Source organism: Jaculus jaculus, chromosome 1, assembly GCF_020740685.1.
Source record: "Jaculus jaculus isolate mJacJac1 chromosome 1, mJacJac1.mat.Y.cur, whole genome shotgun sequence".
NCBI lineage: Eukaryota > Metazoa > Chordata > Mammalia > Rodentia > Dipodidae > Jaculus > Jaculus jaculus.
The window spans coordinates 193,035,912-193,057,529 of NC_059102.1; the positions used below are offsets into that span (position 1 = coordinate 193,035,912).

The window sequence follows — 21,618 nt, forward strand, 5'->3', positions numbered from 1 at the left end:
AACAATTTCTCACATCTTTCATTCTTCTGAAACCAATACCAGCTGTGTAGGACACAGCCATATTCTTAATTCAGGGAAGAAATAAGTCATAGCCTTGTAAAGCAGGTTCTTTTTCCAGTCAAGTCTTTCCAAAAGTGTTTGCATTTCTATGATAGTCTTTCCTCAGACATCCTTTCCATTGTTTTAATGTAAAGTAGCCAGACCATCTTCCTTAATATTGCTCATATGTTGACAATAGCAGCTTTAATAATCTAAAACCAGTCTCTATGCCAGTAAATTTAACTTGCTTGAAGTTTTCCATCTTAAAAAATTTAAATCTCTCAGTTCAAAGTCTCTAGCCAAGCACATCAGTCCATTAAAAGTTTAATCTTGATAAAATTCTCTGAGCCTGGGCAGCACGACATAACCAGTCCTTATGCTAGTAGCCCAGTTCTAACAAAGAATTCTGTAGTCTTTCTTTCACTTTAGAAGTTCATAAGCCAAGCCTTGAAGTTCAAAACTATCTGTGCTTAGTATTCTCAAAGTCTCATCAGGATAGTCCATAAAACTTGGCTTACCACTCCAGAAGGTGTCTTCGGTTGCAAGCATTAAGTCCATGCCCATTCCTCCAAAACAAAAGTTCCAAAAGATCAACATCCACATAGTCATATTCATCTCACCCCACTCTTGGTACCAAGTTCTGCAGCAGACAGCTTCAGGTTCACTGAGATAAACTTCCAGAGCAGGCACAGTTATGGAGGAAGTGATTTAGTGAAGCTTACATATCCAGTGGAAGTTCAATAATGGCAGAAGAAACTGGCCTGCTTTCCCAGGACCAAGCAGAGAAAGAGAGAAACCCAGGCCAAAAGCCACAGCATACTTCAGGAACTCCAGCTAGACACACTTTGCATACCTTTAGATTGAAATCTGAAACACACCACCACACCTTAAGATCTGCCCAGTGATACTGCCTCCAGCCAGGTGGCTGCAGATGCAAACTAAAACCTAATAAAAAACTGAAAATATATATATATATATTTATGTATCTAGAAAAAAAATGTGTATTTCACAAGTGAAAAAACTATTTATTTGTCTTTCTGAGTCTGGCTTATTTTCCTAAATATGGTTATCTCCTGTTGCATCCATTTTTCTGCAAATTATAATGTCACTTTTCTTTATAGCTGAATCTAGTATGTATACTTACTGCATTTTCTTTATTCATCCATCTGTTGATGGACACCTAAGGTAATTCTGTTATATGGCTATGTGATTAGTGCTGCAATAAACATAGAAATGAAAGTATTTTAGTGGTATCTTGACTTGAGGTATTTTACTCCAAAGTGTTATATCTGGGTTATATGGTACTTCTGCTTTTATTTTATTATTTTGTGGAGGAATCTCTACACTGATTTCCATAGTAGCTGGATAGATTTCCATTCTTACAAGGAATGTATAAGATTTCCCCTTTAAGCGTCTCCACATAAGCATTTGTTATTTGTTTTCTTTATGATAGCAATTCTGACCACTGTGAAATGGAATCTCATTGTAATCTTAATTGGCATTTCCCTAACATAAGAATATTGAACATTTTTTCATATGTTTATTGGCTATTTACACTACTTCATTTTGAGAACTATCATCATTTCAATAGTTCACTTATTGACTGGGTTGTTTGTATTTTAGGTATTTAGCATTATGAGTTTTTTATTCTGGATATTCATCCTCTGTAAGATGAATAGCTAGTGAAGATATTCTCCACTTTAATTTTTAAAATTTTGTTTATTTTTATTTATTTATTTGAGAGCAACAGACACAGAGAGAAAAGCAGTAGAGAGAGAATGGGTGTGCCAGGACCTCCAACCGCAACAAATGAATTCCAGGTGCCTGCGCCCCCTTGTGTATCTGGCTAACGTGGGTTCTGGGGAACCGAGCCTTGAACTGGGGTCCTTAGGCTTCACAGGCCAGCACTTAACCGCTAAGCCAGCTCTCCAGGCCTCTTCTTCTCCACTTTTATAGGCTGTCTCTTTATTCAATTCCTTTGCTGTGTAAAAGCCTTTAAATCTTATGAAGTCCATTCATCAATTCCTAGAATGATTTCCCAAGCTGAGGGAGTCCTTTTAAGAAATTCTTTGCCAAATTTTTGGGCAAGGTGAGGTACATTAAGGAATCAATCTCAAAAACTAAAGGCAAAATAGTAAAGAGGTGTGACTGTTTGATTCAGGTGTCCCCCATGAATTTAGGTCTTCTGAATGATAGGTTTCCAGCTGATGTAGATTTGGGAATTAATCTGTCCTTGAGGCACTGTATTTTGGGGCGTGGGCTTATGGGTATTAAAGCCAGTTTTCCCTTACCAGTGTTTGGTACACTTTCCTGTTGCTGTAGTCCACCTTATGTTGGCCAGGGGGTGATGTCCACCCTCTTCCCATGCCGTCATTTTCCCTGCCATCATGGAGCTTCCCCCTTGAGCCTGTAAGCCAAAATAAACCTCTTTTTTTTCCTCAAAAAAAAAGAAAATCTTTGCCTACGCCTACACCTTGAAGTCTTTCCCTATGCTTCTTCTAACGGTTTCAGAGCTGAAGATCTTACATTGTTTTTGATCCACTTAGAGTTTAGTTTTTGTTTTGTATAGATTGACAGATAGGGATCTAATTTCATTCTACTACATGTAGATATCCAGTTTTCTCATAACCAATTGTTGAAGAGGCTATCTTTTCTCTAATCATTACATTGCTCTACATGACTGTTTCAGTGCCAGCATAATGCTCTTTTTAATATTATGGTTCTGTAGTACAACCAGAAAATAGGTATTCTATTACTTCCACTGTTCTTCTTTTTGGTCAGGATTGCTTTGACTATTCAAAGTCTTTGTACTTCTCTCATTGTAGCTCAAGTTGCCCTGGGATTCACTTTGTGGCCCAGGATGGCCTTGAACTCGAGACAGTCCTGCATCACCTTCCAAGTGCTAGTATTACAGGAATAAACAATCTATTTTGCTTTTTAAATCTATATCTTCTCCACTTAACACAGTAGAGTTTGATCTCCCTAGCTTTAGATTAGATACCAATTAATATGTCTCTTATGTAAATTCCATTCTCCTTGATAGTGTTGGGCTCATGAACTAGGATATGGCCCATTTTTTTCCTCAGGTGCAGTCAGTTAGAGCTGAAAGGGAAGGACAAGTTCTGATGAAAAGTCTCTTCCTAAGAGAGATGAAAAAAAATGATTATGGTATTTCTTGTATACTATTTTGTATATCTGTGATGGTTTTAGTGAACAGTCTTACTGCCAGCATCATGAAGATTAAACCAACATAAAAGGTAGCAAGTGGGTGAGATGATAAAAGACTAGGTCCAAGTGATATCACTGATCTACAGCATTAAATATTTCTGAACTCTCTGGGTTTGGTAAAATCACAAATTTTTTTATTCTAGTTTTAATAGAGGTTTTCTGATACTTTGACATGGGGGCTTCAGACATATCTCTTTCTTAATTTTATTCATACTGCTTATAGCTTTCCTTTTGATAGCTTACTATTTTTCTATCACCTTATGTAAGTATGAGGAAGCTCTTCCTGCTTATTTTGACATTTAAAAACTCACTTAGCCAGGTGTTGTGGCTCATACCTGTAATCCTAGTACTCAAGGAAGATGAGGTATTTTATTGATTTAAGTTCTAGGCCATTTGTTCTACACAATTAGTTCATAACAGCCTGTGTTGGGTAAAACCCTGACTCAAAAAGACAGAAAAAATAAATAAATAACAGAAAGAAAGAAAAAGAAAAAGTCCCACTAGCAGAAATGATCTGTTACATAAAACTGATACTGAAAGTTATTTTTCCTTTAATATTTCAGTACTTCTCTCATTTTCATTTCAGTCGTTTGAAAAATGAATATTCCCTTTTGACATCACAACTCCTACTTTTTTCATTCTTTATAATAGTGCACAGAAAATAATTTGGTAGGTCTTGAGTCTGAAACTGGAGCCACATATTGGTTTCTGTCTTCTTTGTACTTTAAAATAGTTCTTTCTTGACAAGTATTCAGGAAAACCTTTTTTTCCTAACATTAGCTCTAAAACAACAACAAAAAATTAAGTTGGAAATTCTTTTTATATGCCATTTTCATCTATTATTAAGTGGTCTTAGGAAGAATGAAAAAAATAATGATTTTCTTTAAAAAAGAAAATATCAATATCTTATATTAGGAAAAAAAAAACAACAACTCTACCTGACCAAAATTATCTAAGTCAGTTAGATTCTGTTAGTTTCTGCCCAAGTTTTCAGCATGTCTGAACAGAATTTCAGTTTATGCATATTGGTGCTAGGCTTATATTCTCAGGTGAAAGGTTTTCTGACATTCTACATTTGTATTTGCAGAATCTATAATGGTGTAGCCAGATACAAAATTTGAAAAGGTTTAAGCTTTAGTTTTAATAGTTTTTTAAAAGCAAGAATTTGTTTCCATGTTTAAGAACTGAATAAGTTTACAAATGAAAGTGTCCGTGGAAGAATTTTCAAGTCATGCCTAATATTCAGCTTGTGCATTCATGATATTGCCAATTCTCCTTTACTATGACAAGCTTTTGCAATCTTTTCTTTGTCGCAGATTAGATACATATACACACATATATACATATGTATGTATATATGCATATTAGAGTCATTGTCAGAAAAATCACATAATCAACTGTTTCTTATTTAATCCTTGTGTATCATATATTTGGTCACTCTATCAAATATCTAGAAAACAATTACAGACATTCTTAGATATATTACAAACTCATGTCTATGTTATGATCTTAATCTACATAGAGAATGTGGCTGAGATTCTGTACTTGATTTTTTTAAAATTTTTATTTATTTATTTGAGAGAAAGAGTAAAAGAAGTAGAGAGATAAGGAAGCAGATAAAGAGAGAATGGGCATGTTAGGGCCTTCTGCCATTGCAAAGAAACTCTAGACACATGTGCCACCATGTGCATCTGGCTTACATGGTTCCTGGGGAATTGAACCTAGGTCCTTTGGCTTTGCAGTCAAGTGCCTTAACTGCTAAGGCCCCTGTACTTGATTCTTAAAGAAAATTTCAATTTAACTTTGCATAGTTTCAGAAAAGAGAAACTTCAATTATTAGCAGAATGATTAAGTTAACACATTTATTCAATACATTTGGTTGTTAAGAAACAAGTTTTAAATGTAATAATGAAATTGTAATTATAGAATGTTATAAATTTTCATTAATTGTAGTAGTATAAATTAAAACCACTCTTCTAAATTCCCTTATATGGGGACTAACTCTCCAGTAACAACAACAGATAGACAACTATAATACCCTAATTGTTTAACTCTCCAGTATCAAAGACAAATTGACAACTCTCTTCTTTTCAAGCACTGTGCATTCTTACAACTGCACTTTTTCCTCATGACTGAAATTTCTAATCTGTCATTTCTCCTTTTCCCTCAATTTACTTCTCTCCTTTCTGTAGGTTTTTACTTACTGTTCTTACAGTATACTGTAAAAAAAAAAAAAAAAAAAAAAAAAAAATTCTGGCATCTGAATCATGCAACTTGCCTTTTCGGTTTCCTTGTATTTCATTCAACAGTTAGGTGACTGAATTTAAAAAAAAAAAAAAAAATACCTGAATTTTAAAAAATTCCTTGTTTTAGTGCTGAGTTTTATTGGCTTCCTTTTGGTTGGAAATATTTATAATTTTGCAAATTCTGCCCAATATATTTTAACTATGCCTTTAGATATTATAGAGCAGCCATGTCAGAAAAATAATTGCTAATGTAATTTATAACCAACACCTTTGGAGGGGAGGGGTGATAGAAGGAAGCACATTGAAAAACAATGCTTCTAACCAATTCCTCAGCTTTTCATTTATAGCCCAGCGAGACAAAGGAATCCAAGTCATAAGAAAATACAGCACTGAGCCAATGTGTGTTTGGACACTTAGAGGGGAAATGTGAATTATTTATGAGCTATTCAGTAGCTGTATGCTATATGCTTCACATAAACTATGGTCCTGACCTTAATGGTTCTCAGAGTTCTAGGGTTTCTCTCTCAACATTGGGAACTCAAGATCAGAAAATTTAAGTAAGAGTTCATCAAAGGTTGAATTCAAAGCCGGGCGTGGTGGTGCACACTTTTAATCCCAGCACTTGGGAGGCAGAGTTAGGAGGATCGCCATGAGTTCGAGGCCAGCCTGAGACTACATTGTGAATTCCATCCAGGTCAGCCTGAGCTAGAGTGAAACCCTACCTCAAAAAACCAAAAAAAAAAAAAAAAAAAAAAAAAAAGGGTTAGATTCAAGACTGAACTTTAGTTTTGTCTAATTCCACTTTTATCAGAGCAAATCTTTAGTCAACTAGTATATTTCTGTAGAAAGTATCATCATCAACAGCCATCTAATTTGTTTGAATTATATTTGAATATACTGAAATATTCAATAGATGTCAGCTATATTTCAAAGTTATATTAGAATTCCCACTAGAATATGATGAAGTACTTATATTCATTAAAGTGTCCAAAAGTTAAAAGTAAAGAACATTACAAAAATCACCTTTCCAATGGTGAAGGTTAGGTCTACTACTGAGGCAGTTTAGAGTGACTAGGCACTTTTACTGAAAGTAAAATCAGGGATGTCCTTGAGCCTGCCTTTGCATTCTTCACTTTGCTAGAGGTCAGAGAACGATCTGGCTTCTCCTTATTTCTTGCTGCCTAAAGCAGTTTCCTAGATATGTTTTTCCACAAACAACTTAAATCCCTCCATAGGAGGGAGTTACCCTTTCTTAGAATTAAAGTTTCTGGAAGGATTAAACCTGAACCTGGCATTGTGGTTGGTTGGTTCAGTCTCCAAAACTTGGTGTCACAATTGGTTAGCACAGCTATCATTCAAAACCTATCAATGACCCCAATTTGGATCCTTAGGTAGGGTCACCCCCACCTTCCTGCCTTCTCCTGGGCAGAAGCTCTTCATTATATCTCCATTTTACTTCTCCTAATTTAATAAAGTCATTCTAAACTTTACTTTCTGATCTATGGATTGTAACTCTTTGAATTCATAAGACAAGAATGTTGGGACAACCCTAAAATTTCATATCCTATCAGTGGATTGGCATATATTGGTGCATTAGCAGAGGAACAATTCCTGTGTCATATTGGTACACTGGTGTATATTAGTACATTGGAGAGGAACCCCAAAATTCTGCCAGAATGGACTTCAAAGATTTTGCAAAGAATTATTCTTTCTCAAATTCCTTGAGAGGACTTGAGAGGAGCTGTAAGTAATACTGCTTATCCTCTTATCCTCATTTCAGACAAACGAGCAAGCACAGAACAGTCTAGTGGGACAAAAGAATGGGAAAAATTGTAGTGTCCTTATGTGAGAAGAATGATGAGGTCAGCAGGGCAAAGAATAAAGAGAGGGTAAGTGTGGCAGTAATAAAAGTAGAAGAACACAGAGACTCTTTGGCAGTGCTCATCTGTTAGCAAATCACCTAAACATTGAGCTGAAACACAGAAGGTATTCACACTATCATATCATCATAGTTGGCCCATTAAATATTAATTGAACTTTTATTCTGTAAGGATATTAAAAAATAGTTTTATACCTTGAAAGAACTGATGGTATCCTAGCATGTATACAAACAGCCCTAATAGAATTATTCATAGGTAAGCTTCTTGAGGATGGTAGAAATAGGTTGCATGAGGAAAGAGAGGGATGGAGCTGAACATATACATTAATGGTAGTGCGTCAGTATAGTAAACATGAGGCCCTGATTTTAACCCCCAGCACACAAACAGAAGATGACAGAGGAGGAAGGGAAGGGTAAGAGTAGAATGGAGCTCTGATATCAATCCCCAGAGCAGAAACAAAACAAGAAAATAAAAGCTGAGGGTAAGAGGAGGAAGGGTATGAGAATAACAAAGAAGTTCTTTAAATGTCACTCTGACATGGGACTAAGAGGAAAAATCTTTCACAAGGATAAACATGGAACTGTCCAAGACCAAGGAAACAAACTATCCATAACAGAGGTTAAATTTTAAAATAAGAATTAAAGAACCATAAATAAATATTTACATTACCCTAGTAGAGATAATCAAGTTGGAATAACAGGGATTGGTCATACTGATTTATCTTTGCAGTGGGTGTGTAAAAGGGGAAATTAAACACTTTTAAGATCTATATCAGTAACAAAGTTCATGTCTTGTTCTCTTTATATAAAATTAAATAAATGTCAGCAATACTTGAATTTAAATAAGCAAAGAAGTGGCAGGTCAGCATGCCCCCCCCCCCCACCAAATTCAAACTAGCTGAATTTCAGTGTGGACAGATTCAGGCAAGTTGGGTATAACAAAAGGAGTTAAAATAAATTTTCCCTGGCTTTCCAGAATTTCTAGTAGCCCGTAATCTGGGTACTTTCCAGGTGTTTATACGTTTATACATACTCGGCATGAAAGCAAATTATGTTTGCAAAATATTGGATGAAGACAAATTATTCAAATCCTGCATCTCTATGATAATAGTCTCAATATTTTCATGATTCTCAAGAGTGATTCTTGCCATTGCATGCTATTTCTTTTCTTTTCTTTAATTTAATCTAATTTAATTTAATTTTATTTTATTTTTTGAGGCAAGCCCAACAGACTGGCCTTTATTTTTTATGTGAGAGAGCAAGAGTGAGACTGGAGTGAGAGAGATGGAGACAGAGAATTGGAGAGCTAGGGCCTCCAGCCACTGCAATGGAATTCCAGATGCCTATGCCCTTTATGCACATGTGCGAGTTTGAGCCCTTGAGTCACTTTGTCCTCTGGCCTAAGCAGGACCCCTCCAGTCCTGCATACTATTTCTGAAGCTGATATCACAAATAACAAAGATAATTGGTGTCCATCACAAATACACTGAAAATAGGAACATTATACTGTAGTGACATCTATTGATATTTGTAGTAATTATTGGTAGAATTATTTAAAATATCATTAGCAATATTAAAGGGAAACAACTATTGTACAGTTTGTGTTCTCACTGGAAGAGCTAGGCTCAAAAACATCTTTGTGACTTTAACAGGATTTAGAAAGTGGCATATGTTTGTAAAAAAAAAAGTCCTTAAAAGTTAATACAATTTTTAACTAGGTGTGCATTCAATTTTTTTTGTCTTATCAGGTAACAAAAAATGTAGTGAAATAACCAGTGAAGATAAAATGTTTTCTTAACATCTGAAAAAAAAAATTAAGCCATCCAGTTGATCTCAGAAAAAAAATATAGTAAAATCAAATATAAAATAGTAAGCATTAAAGTCTAAAATACAAATGTAAAAATAAGTATAAGTGGCTTAAATTTGCAGATATTAAAATGTGGTTGCTCTTGGATTCTGTTTTTAGAATAAAGGAATTAAAAAAAGAAATACTGGGCTGGAGAGATGGCTTAGTGGTTAAGCGCTTGCCTGTGAAGCCTAAGGACCCTGGTTCGAGGCTTGACTCCCCAGGACCCACGTTAGCCAGATGCCCAAGGGGGCGCATGCATCTGGAGTTCATTTGCGGTGGCTGGAGGCCCTGGCGTGCCCATTCTCTCTCCCTCTCTCTATCTGCCTCTTTCTGTCCCTCTCTGTCTCTCTCAAATAAATAAACAAAAATAAAAATAAAAAAAGAAATACTTAGGTAGATGTTAACCAAAAGAAAATGATGTATTACAAATTTTTATCTAGAAATATAAGCTGAATCATAAATGTTACAGGCAGAAGATATATGCATAACTTAGAAAATTCTTAGGATTTGCAAAAATTTAGATTCTGAATATTATTAGTGTATAATATATGAGACTGACAGACAGAATTACTGAAGAAGTTAGGCAAAGTGACATTCGTCATTTGCTTATGAATATCTTTGTTCAGAATCTGATAGATTAAGGAGAAAAAGAAAGCCACAGTGCAATCAACACTCAAACAAAAAAGGCGCATTATAACAAAAGAGAACTCTAAGAGAGTAAGCATAGCATAGACACAATTATCAATTAGGTTTAATTAAGAAAAAATCTATGATGTATTAAATATTACTCTATAATAATGGAGTAAAATTTAGGGAGAGATCTAAGTATGATACATAGTCAAAACTATTTCATTTAGGGCTGGAGAGATGGCTCAGGAGTTAAAGGCACTTACTCACAAAGCCTAACAGCCTGGGTTTGATTCCCCAGTGTCCATGTAAAGCCACATGCACAAAGTGGTTCATGTGTCTAGAGTTCATTTGCAGTGACAGGAGGTCCTGATGTAACCATATTCATATTCTCTCTTTCTTTTCTTCTTTCTCTCTCTCTCAAATAAATAAATAAAAGATATTTCATTTTTTCACCATATTATTGGTCTAATGCAGAAGAAAATCAGGATTTTTCTTAAATGTGGTAAAGTAACTGTTTGTTAGGTCTCTCCCCTACTACACACATAATATTGAACATGTACACATCATATTATTTTACATTAGAATCACAGAAAGATTTTTAAGGGAAAACAGACAATTATATTTGAAGGTTATTTTCAAACATAATGAGCCAGAAACGCTGGTAAGAATTTCTTTAAAAAGTCATGAGCAAAGTACTATAAAATAGAACATTTGGTTCTTGGTTAAAGGAACTTAAAAAATCTGCAAATTTAGGAAAGAACTTTATAATTTTATCAAAGTGAAGCTTACCCATTCACCTCTCTAATGAGGTAGCAAAATTCTCTTTCCACTTAGCTGATTCTAAGTATGTATTTAGGGGACTTTCATTTGAAGCCAAACATCTATTGATAAAGCACTATCTTTAAGACATGGCACTGAATACTGAGAGAGGAACAAGGGAAACCATAGCACAGCTTCTGTTTTTAAGTTTATAATCTCACAGGAAGATATGCACAAAGCAGTAGGCCATTCCTGTGCATGCACACAGAGACCACACTGCATTTACACTTCACTGTTTCACAAACTAGTAGGAATAACTTGAGCAAGGGCAGGGAGGTTCCATGTAAAGTCCCTCTGACATTTTGATTAAGCTGAGTTTGTGTGTGTGTGTGTGTGTATTTTGGTTTTTGGTTTTGCTTTTGTTTTCTTGCTGTCCCAAGAATTTTTTTGTTTTTCTTTTAGTCACTGATAGTTTATGTTGAGGACGTTCATAAAATGAGATAATCAGCCAACTTGTGATGCAATAGATAAACAGAAAACTATTTTTTAATTAAACCTTTTCATAATTTAGTTTAGAGCTCAATTGTTATCAAATATTATGGAAAGTAAACACACACACACACACTGAAATTCAGGATAAAAATTTACCAACTACAAAGTTCAATTGTCACTTGAACCATGTTTTCTGCTATTTTTTAGCATATTTAGGATTTATTTTTCAGCCATTGACAACATATATGCAGATGACTGGTGTGTTCCAATAAAACTTTATTGATACTGAAATTTCAATGTCATATCTTCATATATTTCACATTATTTTTGACCACTTAAAATAAAATAGAATTTTTAGCTCATAGATTGTACAAACACATGTGACAGGTCATTTAACCTGTCTGTCAGAGACTGCAATCATTGAATTAAGCAACCAACTATGTTTTTTTCTTTCTTTCTAATATTTTAAGGGAGATTTTCATAATTCTAACTGTTGAATATCTTCATATTTATAAAATAAAATGTTTTTATTCTACCTTACTGTGAATTTCACTTTTCTATATTTTAGGCCAGTATTTTCTATTAATATAATAACTTTTTCTTTATAAAGAAATGACACTAGTTTTAGGCAGTAAATATAGCTAACATGGCTTACCAAATTAATTTGCAGAGTTTTTTCCCAGTTTTTCTCATTATTCACTCCGGCATTATTGACCAAAATATCCAGTCTTCCAAAATGATCAACAACTTTTCTAAAAGTATCTAATAAAAAAGGGTACATTTTAATTTTGCATATAGATTTAAATCATTCCTTATGACATTAAATGAATTTTATGTTTTATTTTTTTCCTTGGGATTAACTATATATAAGGCCTTACATGAACCATCCAAACTATACTACTTAGCTATACACTCAGCTCTCTTTGTACTTTTTATTTTGAGGAGGTTTCTTAACTTGCCAAGGCTAACCTTAAACCCACTGTTAACCAAGCAAGCCTTGAACTTTGCAGTCCTCCTTTTTAGTCACCACAGAAACTAAGATTACAGAATAATACCACCAGGCCTGTTTGGATTATTATTTATCCACATAGTGAAAATCATACTTCTAACATAACTCTCAGAATTTGGTTTATAGGCCAGTTGCATCAATTAGAACTACCTAGTAGCCTGGTAGAAATGCGGAATTTTGTAGATAATGTAACTACTGAATAAGAATCTTACTTTAACACATACTTGGGTGATTTGTACTGGCATTAAAGTTTTGGAATCAATAACCAAGTGGACTAAACGTTACAGAAACGTGCATCCTAAACTAAGAGTTCTTTTGAAATCAGTCTGGGCCCCTAACATCTCTGTCTTCCTAAGAAGTTATTACAGCTCTGTGGCACAGAGACATCTACTGTGTTTGCCTACAACAGTGAGAATCAATCCCAGAGAACATGCTAGGCAAGTACTCTACCAGTGAGCTATGTTCCCAACATTTCACACATATTTAAAGTTGAGATATATTGTGTTTATTAAATGTTATATTAACTCAAATACATATTCAAATCCATCAGGATCCTATTTCAAGGAGCTTTAGTATCCTAGTAAATAGAATTATACTTGCATTCAGTTGATTTTATTAGACTAATGAAACTGATGTCTACAATTTCATTTTTATTTTCATGCTATTATGGTTACTTTTTTAACATTATTAGATTGTACAAAACCTATCTTCAGCCAGAGAAAAGTTTACATAGACTTCCAGTTCTGAATCTAATACATTGCATCGCCAAACCACATATCAAATTCCTGCAAATCCTCCTCACCCAGCCCAAACTTGGCTTTACCACCTTAATATTGAGAAACTCACTATTGCTCAAAGCAGCTTGTTATATATTTCTATTGACCTAAGTAGTCTTCTTGGGCCATTCGCCATTTGCTGTAGTGCTATCACTTTAGACTAGTGATAACAATTGTGGCTATTCTTTCCTAGGAGGGAAATGCATTCTCAGATCTCCAAGCTAGCAAACGGGTTCCTTTGAAAAAGCATATCAACACAAAGTTTATTTTGATTGCAACAAATTCTCCAAAGTATTAATGCCCATCAAACATGGCATGGATTAATTAGCTTCCAAATGGATAAATTACCATGCAAGTTAATTGCTAAGCACATTGTCAGAGCTTTCTAATAGTCACCCTGTTATATTACTTCACTGGACTGGAAAACAATAACAAAAATTAAAAACTGTTTACTTTTTCATGGAATTTTTAAACTGTTTCTTAAGGTCTCAAATTAGTTCCAGAAAAGGTCATCCAAGGAATACTAATTTTTCTTTCTTTCTCTTTCCATTCTATGTACCACTCTCGTAAGTACAGAACAACCTCACTTTATGGAAAATTAGGTTATAAGATACTTATATCTGATTTTTCTTTACTATTTTCCCCCTCTTTCTGCTCTCCACTGCATTCCTTATGCATTGCATTTACCAGTGTTTTCATACACCAACTTCTTTCTGAATCCCAGAGTTATAGACTCAAGTGATCTAAAATTCAGCTCTTGCTGACATTTATATGCTGTAGTACATTTTATAATTTACCTAGACTCTCTGTGCCTCAATTTATTGACTTGTAAAATGCATTATATCTAGATCTCTAAAAACATTTCCAAATCTCTATTGGTAAAATAATACAATAATTTAAGTATGCCTGAACAGTTATGAAAGATGTAGTCAACATCATTACTTTCTGAACCTGAATTTACCTTACTTTCCTATGATGCCAATAAGAGGCCAACCACCATGTGGGTTTCCCCTGGTCATTCATTATGAGTCTGCATTTCCTCCACAATCATTTAACCTTAAGGAATGTGATTACAGCCAAGGTACTAATTTTAAATACTGGCAGGCAACACAATTTTGGTTTAATGCCACATGTGAAACTACACAAATTGAGACAGAAACAGCTTTTAGATTATCTAAACTGCTCTATCCAGAGTGATTATCTGTATTACAAACTGGGACTTAACATGACTGTCTTTGAAAATAAATACCACATGCAATCCATTAAATTAACCTCTGGCAAAACATGCTCTTCTAGTATTGTGTTTACAGATCTGTTCTCGTGCTTGCCATCACTGTCATTGACCTGTATTGATATTTGCGGATTGTAATTACATCATTTTCTTTAAATCCAATTTCCCTTAGCTTTATGCTCATTCTTATGCATTGGTCCATTTTCACTCTTCCAGAATAGCTGAAAATGGAGGAAACTCTGGACCTCAGTGTCCTTGTAACAAGAACATAGCATGAATTCTATAGAAGTTTTTGATTTCTGGATTTAAAATGTGCTTAGCAATTTATTCAATTCCTTTGAATAAAACTTTGGGAAACACAACTATTTTATTTTTGTCATTTTCCCCGCTGGGGGAAAATATTTTTCATGCAAAGCTTCTGGGCTCTCTATACAACCAGAGTTTACTATCCTTGCCAGTACTGTGCCTGCTATTTTGCAAGTAGATGGATTTATTTTAAGAGCAACGAAGGAAGGCTGATAGAGCCTTTTCTTCTGTATTCCAACACTGCATTGTTTTTTTTTTGTTTTTTCTTTTTTGGTTTTTCGAGGTAGGGTTTCACTCTCTAGCCCAGGCTGGCCTGGAATTTACTATGTAGTCTCAATGTGGCCTTGAACTCATGGTGCTCCTCCTACCTCTGCCTCCCAAGTGCTGGGATTAAAGGCGTGAGCCACCATGTCCGGCTTCATATTTAATATTTTTAAGGCACCATTTTTTATAGGGGAGACCACAGAGAAAACATCTGGCCATAAGCGTCCTGAACGCCTGTGACCTTGATTCTTGAAATTGTCTTCCAAAGTGTTCACAAGCTACACACTGTCATGTTTGATCGTTATTGGACTCTGTGTCTTCCAGCTTTCTGAGAAGCTGTTTGCCCTGTTTCCTCAGCCTGTTTTACCTTTCAAGTTTCCTGTGCAGTTTTAATCATTTAATAACTGCAGCAGCCCTATTTGGGAATACACAAAGGCCTTCTAATTACATGATGTACTGTCAAATGACTAAAATAAAAGGATTTTTCAAGCAGTCCTGTCTTTCCTTCGTTTTCATGGTCCCGTGTTGTCAGGAGGACACATCACAGTGGGGCTGTCTTTGGGAGGTGGGAGGCAGAGGCATGCAGAAGGAGCAGCACTGGCTGGCTGGCTGGCTCCTGGTCCTGCCGCCTGTTGTAGGCCCAGCAGGTTGCTGCTTGCTCTGGGCGTGTTGGGGGTTGGTGGATTGAATCCGGTGTCTTACCTCTCAGCTGTTCTTGGTCAGCGACATCACACTGGACGAAGAGAGTCTTCTGAGATTCGAACTGCTCATCCAGGGCCGCCTTACACTTGACACCTGCTTCAAGGTTCCAGTCCACCAGCGCTACCTGCACCGGAGTGGGCAGAAGAGCTCCAGGTCCCGCGGGGCACAATAGACTAATACGCGGATGCGCAAACAAATAAACAACCCGCTCCCCCTTTTGACCCCAAATGTGGCAGTTCGAGCTCGGCGGGGGGGGGGGGGGGACACGGTCCTCTTTGCGCCGCTCTAGAGCCCCGGGTTTAGCAGTACGTGGAGTGGGCGCGCGCCCGGGTTCACTCCAGGAGCCCCTCGGGGTGGCCAGCCTGCGCCCACGCCCAGCTTACCTTGGCGCCCTGGTGCAGCAGGGCCTCAGCGAAGGCTCTGCCGATGCCCTGCGCCGCGCCGGTGACCAGCGCCACTTTGCCGTTCACGTGCATGGCTGGCGGTGGGTGAGTGAGCGTCCGGGTCGAGCAGCGGCGGATTTTAAGCCCCCCGCTCCCCCGCGCGCCTGTGCGGCCGGGCAGCGAGCTCTCTCCTGCCAGTGGGCGGGGATGAGATTGTCAAGCCAGCGCAGGGGAACCGACACCGTGTCACCTGCCCCTGAGCACTCCCGCGGCCACAAGTTCTCTGATCTTTGCCTTCTAGGCTCCCCTTAGCCTCTGGCTGTTCCGCTGCGGCTGAGCTGACTGAGGAAAAGCTGGGAAGTTACTTAGAAACAAGTTTCTGGCAGTACCCTCAAAGACTAAGCCGATAGGAGAGCCGAGCATGGACTTGGGAGCTCGGATTCCTCCTCCCGCCTTGCAAGGAGCAGAAAAAAAAGATTGCGTTTCTGTGGCCAAGTTTTTGACTATGACGCCCCAGGACTGGCATGGGGTGCAGTGGGGGAGAAAGTGGGACACCCTTCACTTACTAGAGTTTTATACTGATATTGGAGGTGAGATCTGAACTCTCCTCTGATCCAAAAACCCTGAATCGTATTCTTTCAGGGCTTGGAACTTTAAGAATCTTCCTGGGCCTCATGTTTCAGATGCGTGTCATCTTGAAGGCCTGGCCCGAATGTCATCGTGTATCTGCACAGGGCTTCCAGCGTCGCGGATTGTGGCTTCAATGGAATGCTTGCTCACTGAATCACACTCGCCTCGGAGCCTGAGCCTCAGCATCAAGCATGGGACCAAAGTTTCCAGCCCTCCAGGAACTCTGTGTCAGGCACATTCAACCCCTCTGGGGACTAGCCTCTCCTAATCGCCCTCACAGCTGCAAACTGCGATTAATTCTGTCACTGTAATCCATGGGTATTTACTTTCGTGAGCAAAGACATCTAAGCACTTTGGGAAGAGGGCATGTGGTGGGGAGCGGGCTAGATTGATAGCAGAATGAATCTTTTGTGTACTTTGTCAGTTTGCAGAAGGAAGCCCTGGGGAACAGGACTGGTTCTTAGGAGGAAGAGGTGTTTGAGAAGCCTGCATGAAACAAATGCTGGTGGTAAGCGACCAGAGCAGAAGCCTGCAAAAGTGACGTGAATTTTTTTGGTTAAATGCTGAAAGGGAGAGGTTGTATAGTCAATCATGATCACTGTACCTCAGCACTGGGAAGAGGAAGGGGAGGGATCATTTTGAAGGAGAATAAAGGACAAGAGAGAAAAATAAAAAAAGAAGTAAAACAAACAAAAGCCAACACCAATGACATGCAAAGGAAAAAGGAGAGGAACAGTTCCATCAGGAAGGAACTGCTGGGATAACAAGGACAGATGTTTGCAGCACTTGGGCGGGGTGGGGAGGGAAACATTCAAGAAGTAAGACTTAAGTGGGTTAGGAATACAGAGGACCTTGATGAACAGGAGGGGAAAAGGATGGCAAAGTGACTTGAGTTTTCCAGGACAATAATTCATAGAAGTAAACTGAGAAGGCACAGAGAACAGATGTTGAAATTTAAGGAGAAATTGGCTGGTGAAGGAGGTAGACATTGTTACAGAGTAAAGACCATCATAATGAGTAAAGCAAATGGACTGGGTAGTAGTTGCAAAGATTAGAAGGCAACCGAGGCTTGAAGAAAGAGCAGGAATATTGATTGAAATGAAAAGACTTGGCATCCAGGAAAGAGAAAACAGGAAGCCATTTGGAGGTTTGTGGTGAGACTTAAGGACAGACCAGCTGGGTGACCTTGGGCAAGTAGCTTCAACTCCCCTGTGTGTCAGATTCCTCATTGGTAACGTAAGAATTAGGTAATATGTATAAGGTATTGTCATGGGACCTGGCCCTGAGGAACAGCACAATAAATAGGAGTCTTAGCAAATGAGATCTGAATGAGTAATAAGTCATACGAGTGAGAAAACAATGTGAGGATGGGTTCTTCTAGTACATAGGAAGGCTTGGTACCTAAGTATCAGTATCCCTTAACTCCATTCCATCTCAATTTCCACTAAAAACACTTTGTGCTGTGATCATAACAACAGTTAGGTTCCTGAATTTCTTTGCTTTCAAAGTTCATCACTTCAGCTTCCATGTGCAAACCAGAAAAAGTTTATGCAGTCTCATGATTAAAATCTTTACATTCTCTGAACTCTAGCAGACTGCATGTGGAGCAATGTACGTCTCATATCTTTCTTGCATTTCCTAGAGACACTACAGGAAGTAGCTTCAGGGGCAGCATATCCCACTCTCTGTGCTTCAGGGAGTCCCATGCAATCCTTGCCCTCGTGGTATCCTTCCCTTGTCATTTCTCCATTTTCCTATTCAGCTTTTGAATCTCTACCCTAGAAACAGTATTCACACTGCTTGCTGCAATGAGCTTGTGATCCCAGAGTGCCTCTATAGAAGCTGTATCTTTTTCTCTGCATATCTTCTAGCATCCACCCCCAGTGTGTGTGCTCCGCACACAGTGAAGGAAGAAAAATACAGATCAACATGAGATATACTCAAGAGAAGATGGAAACATTTTTCCCAGATGGTGAGATTTATCATATACTGATTATTTATTTTAACACATTAAGATCAAGAAAAAAATACATTGATAGTTTTGAAAAAAAGTTTCAAAATGTTATTGTGCTTTGTATTAAAAGGAGATTTGTATTTAAAATATCTACAGGACATTAATACACAATTTTCCAAAACCTCCAAATCATTCTTTACCTGGTAAACATGTAATCCTCTTTCTTATTTTTTTTTAAAATTTTTATTTATTTATTTATTTGAGAGCGACAGACACAGAGAGAAAGACAGATAGAGGGAGAGAGAGAATGGGCGCACCAAGGCTTCCAGCCTCTGCAAACGAACTCCAGACGCGTGTGCCTCCTTGTGCATCTGGCTAACATGGGACCTGGGGAACCGAGCCTTGAACCGGGGTTCTTAGGCTTCACAGGCAAGCGCTTAACCGCTAAGCCATCTCTCCAGCCCCTCTTTCTTATTTTTTGATATGCATTCCTCAGCTTCTACATGGATAACATTATTTGCTTTCATTTACATTAGCTGCATGTTTTTACCTTCGCGGGAATTTGCCATTATAAGGTGGACTTCATGTTCAAAACAGTGATAAGTTGGAGACATGTTTATCATTACTAAAACTTTGTGAAAACATTCCTGTGAAGGATTTCATTTTTTGAACAAAGTTCTTCTTCACTGAGACTGGGTAGATGACTCAGCAGGAAAGAGCACTTGCTATGAAAGCATGAGGACCAGAGAGGGCCTGAGACTGACCCCCAGCACCCATGTGACCACACACTTCCCAACCCTAGTCTTGTAGGGGACAGGGCAGAAGAATCTCTGGGGCTTACTGGTTAGACAATATGACCCAAAAACAGAAGCTCCAGTTTCAATGAGAGACTCCCTCCCAAAGACAGACATGGAAGAGTGATAGACAAGGACACGAGACATTCTCTTCTGGCCTCTGCATGTGTGCACACAAGGTATATGCATCTGCACACGCACACTGTACTGCATGAATGATACATACACACACCCACATGCATATCACATGTATATGCATGCAAGCCAAAAACAGTTCTCATAAAATGAAAACAATGTTGCAAAATTAAAGGAATAATTAGTCCCCTGGCAAAACACAAGTACAGAGTATTTATCATTTACTCAATGAGCAGGCATCTCATATCAGCTACTCCCAGAGACTGGGACTCAATTCAAGTCCAGTACTTTTCAGCTGGGGACCACGGGCACCTTGTTAATGTCACTCATCCTCAGCTTTCTTTTTGAAAAAAAAAAAAAAAATTACTTTCAGCAGACTCATCAGTGAAAAGAAGGTAATAATAGTGCCTATTTCACACAGTTGCTGTGAAGACAATGCTAAATTAAATAAATACAATTCAAGAGTTGAGGCCAGTGACTGGCACATAGCAAATGTTATATAAATGCTATTATCATTAAACACTATACATATATAATTGCATATATCATTTACAACCAAAGTGTAAGGTAGTTATTACTGTGGTCATTCTACAGATGAGAACAGGTTTGGGGAGTCTGCTGGCTCAGTTCACTTATCTAGAAAATTGAAGGAGGAGGAGGTTTTGACTCAAGGTGTGGCTTATTCTTGCTGATTCTTGAGAAGTAAGTCTTTTTTTTTTTTTTTTTTTTTTTTTAGGTAGGGTCTCAGTCTAGCCCAGGCTGATCTGAAACTCACTCTTTAGTTATAAGATGGCCTCTAACTCACAACAATCCTACCTCTGTCTCTCTGAGTGCTGGGATTAAAGGTGTGCACCACCATGCATGGCTATGATTCTTTTACATTTTTTAAGAACACACTAAAACAAATTGTTTTTGAAAAATACCATATGATACATAAGATCTTTGTATGTTAACTGAAAAATAAATTAGATTTTAAAAAATGGTGGCATGTCTGTCATGTTGGAAACCAACTACCCTCCAACTGGACTCGAGGCCCACTCCATGGGGCCGGGGGGAGGAATACATCCCTGATACTGAAAACTTAAAACAGGTGTAGTCATGAGCCCTAGGGGTGTAACATCTGCTGATGTCTGGAAAAATGTATATACTATACTTATCAAACTGCCCAGTAAGCACTTCTCTTAACATTTATACCCTTATATTATAACGCTACTCTCACTTTGGGTAGAGAATCTTCTCTTTGCAGATGGCAGTGACCTTGGGATGACTCAGAAGGTATCATAATTCTGGAAAGAAGTGACTGGAGTACTGAGTAACATCTCAATCACACCTTCCAAGGATCAGGGTCTAATGCAGAAGAGGTGGCGGAAAGAATGTAAGAGCCAAAGGAAGGGTAGGACTCCTTACAACATGCTCCTCCAGACCCAAAGTGGCTTGCATATCCATGACCTCATAGTGCCTGACACTACCTACACAAGACCATCATAAGAGGAGGAAAAGATCATGACATCAAAATAAAAGAGAGACTGGGCTGGAGAGATGACTTAGTGGTTAAGTGCTTGCCTGTGAAACCTAAGGACCCCGGTTCGAGGCTCGGTTCCCCAGGTCCCACGTTAGCCAGATGCACAAGGGGGCACACGCGTCTGGAGTTCGTTTGCAGAGGCTGGAAGCCTTGGCGCGCCCATTCTCTCTCTCCCCCTCTATCTGTCTTTCTCTCTGTGTCTGTTGCTCTCAAATAAAAAAAAATAAATAAATAAAAATTTAAAAAATAAAAGAGAGACTGATTGAGATGGGGAGGGGATATGATGGAGAATGGAATTTCAAAGGGGAAAAGTGGGGGAGGGAGGGTATTACCATGGGATATTTTTTATAATCATGGAAAATGTTAATAGAAATTGAGAAAAAAATTTTAAAAATAACCATTTTTATTTTGACATAATAGTAGAAAGAAGGACCTTTAACCACACTGGAATTGTCTGGAGTTTGTTTGCAATGGATAGAGACCCTGGCATGCCCTTCTCTCTCTCTCTCTCCTTACTGCCAAGTCAGACATTTTTTGAACCATAACTTTGCATGTCACCTTAAGTATCTTGTGGAATTAGAAGTATCATGAGACAGAAAGTGACTTAGACCATGATGATAGAAGAGAGGAACAGAAAGAGAGTAGTGGAAAGAAGGAAGCAAAGAAACAGAGAGGGAAGAAAGATAAAGAAGGAAGGGCAAAAACATCACCACAGTTCTCCATAACAGTATCTGTGCTCTGAAGCATCCTCTCTGTCCAGAAAGGATACCCCTAATTAACTGTTCCAAAG

General features: G+C 37.8%; 1 protein-coding gene and 1 pseudogene across 1 annotated transcript in view; one reads left to right on the forward strand and one right to left on the reverse strand.

The window, feature by feature from the left end:
- Positions 1 to 16,481, reverse strand: part of Hpgd (15-hydroxyprostaglandin dehydrogenase) — a 38,734-nt gene extending 22,253 nt beyond the window's left edge. The window contains exons 1-4 of the mRNA XM_004657122.2: positions 16,360 to 16,481; positions 15,794 to 15,984; positions 15,411 to 15,534; positions 11,778 to 11,884 (exon numbers count right to left, since the gene is read on the reverse strand). Coding sequence (XP_004657179.1) covers positions 11,778 to 11,884; positions 15,411 to 15,534; positions 15,794 to 15,886 — 324 coding nt within the window. The 5' untranslated portion in view covers positions 15,887 to 15,984; positions 16,360 to 16,481. The remainder of the gene's footprint in view (positions 1 to 11,777; positions 11,885 to 15,410; positions 15,535 to 15,793; positions 15,985 to 16,359) is intronic.
- The window catches only part of LOC101612269, a 39,039-nt pseudogene continuing 33,635 nt past the window's right edge, over positions 16,215 to 21,618 (forward strand).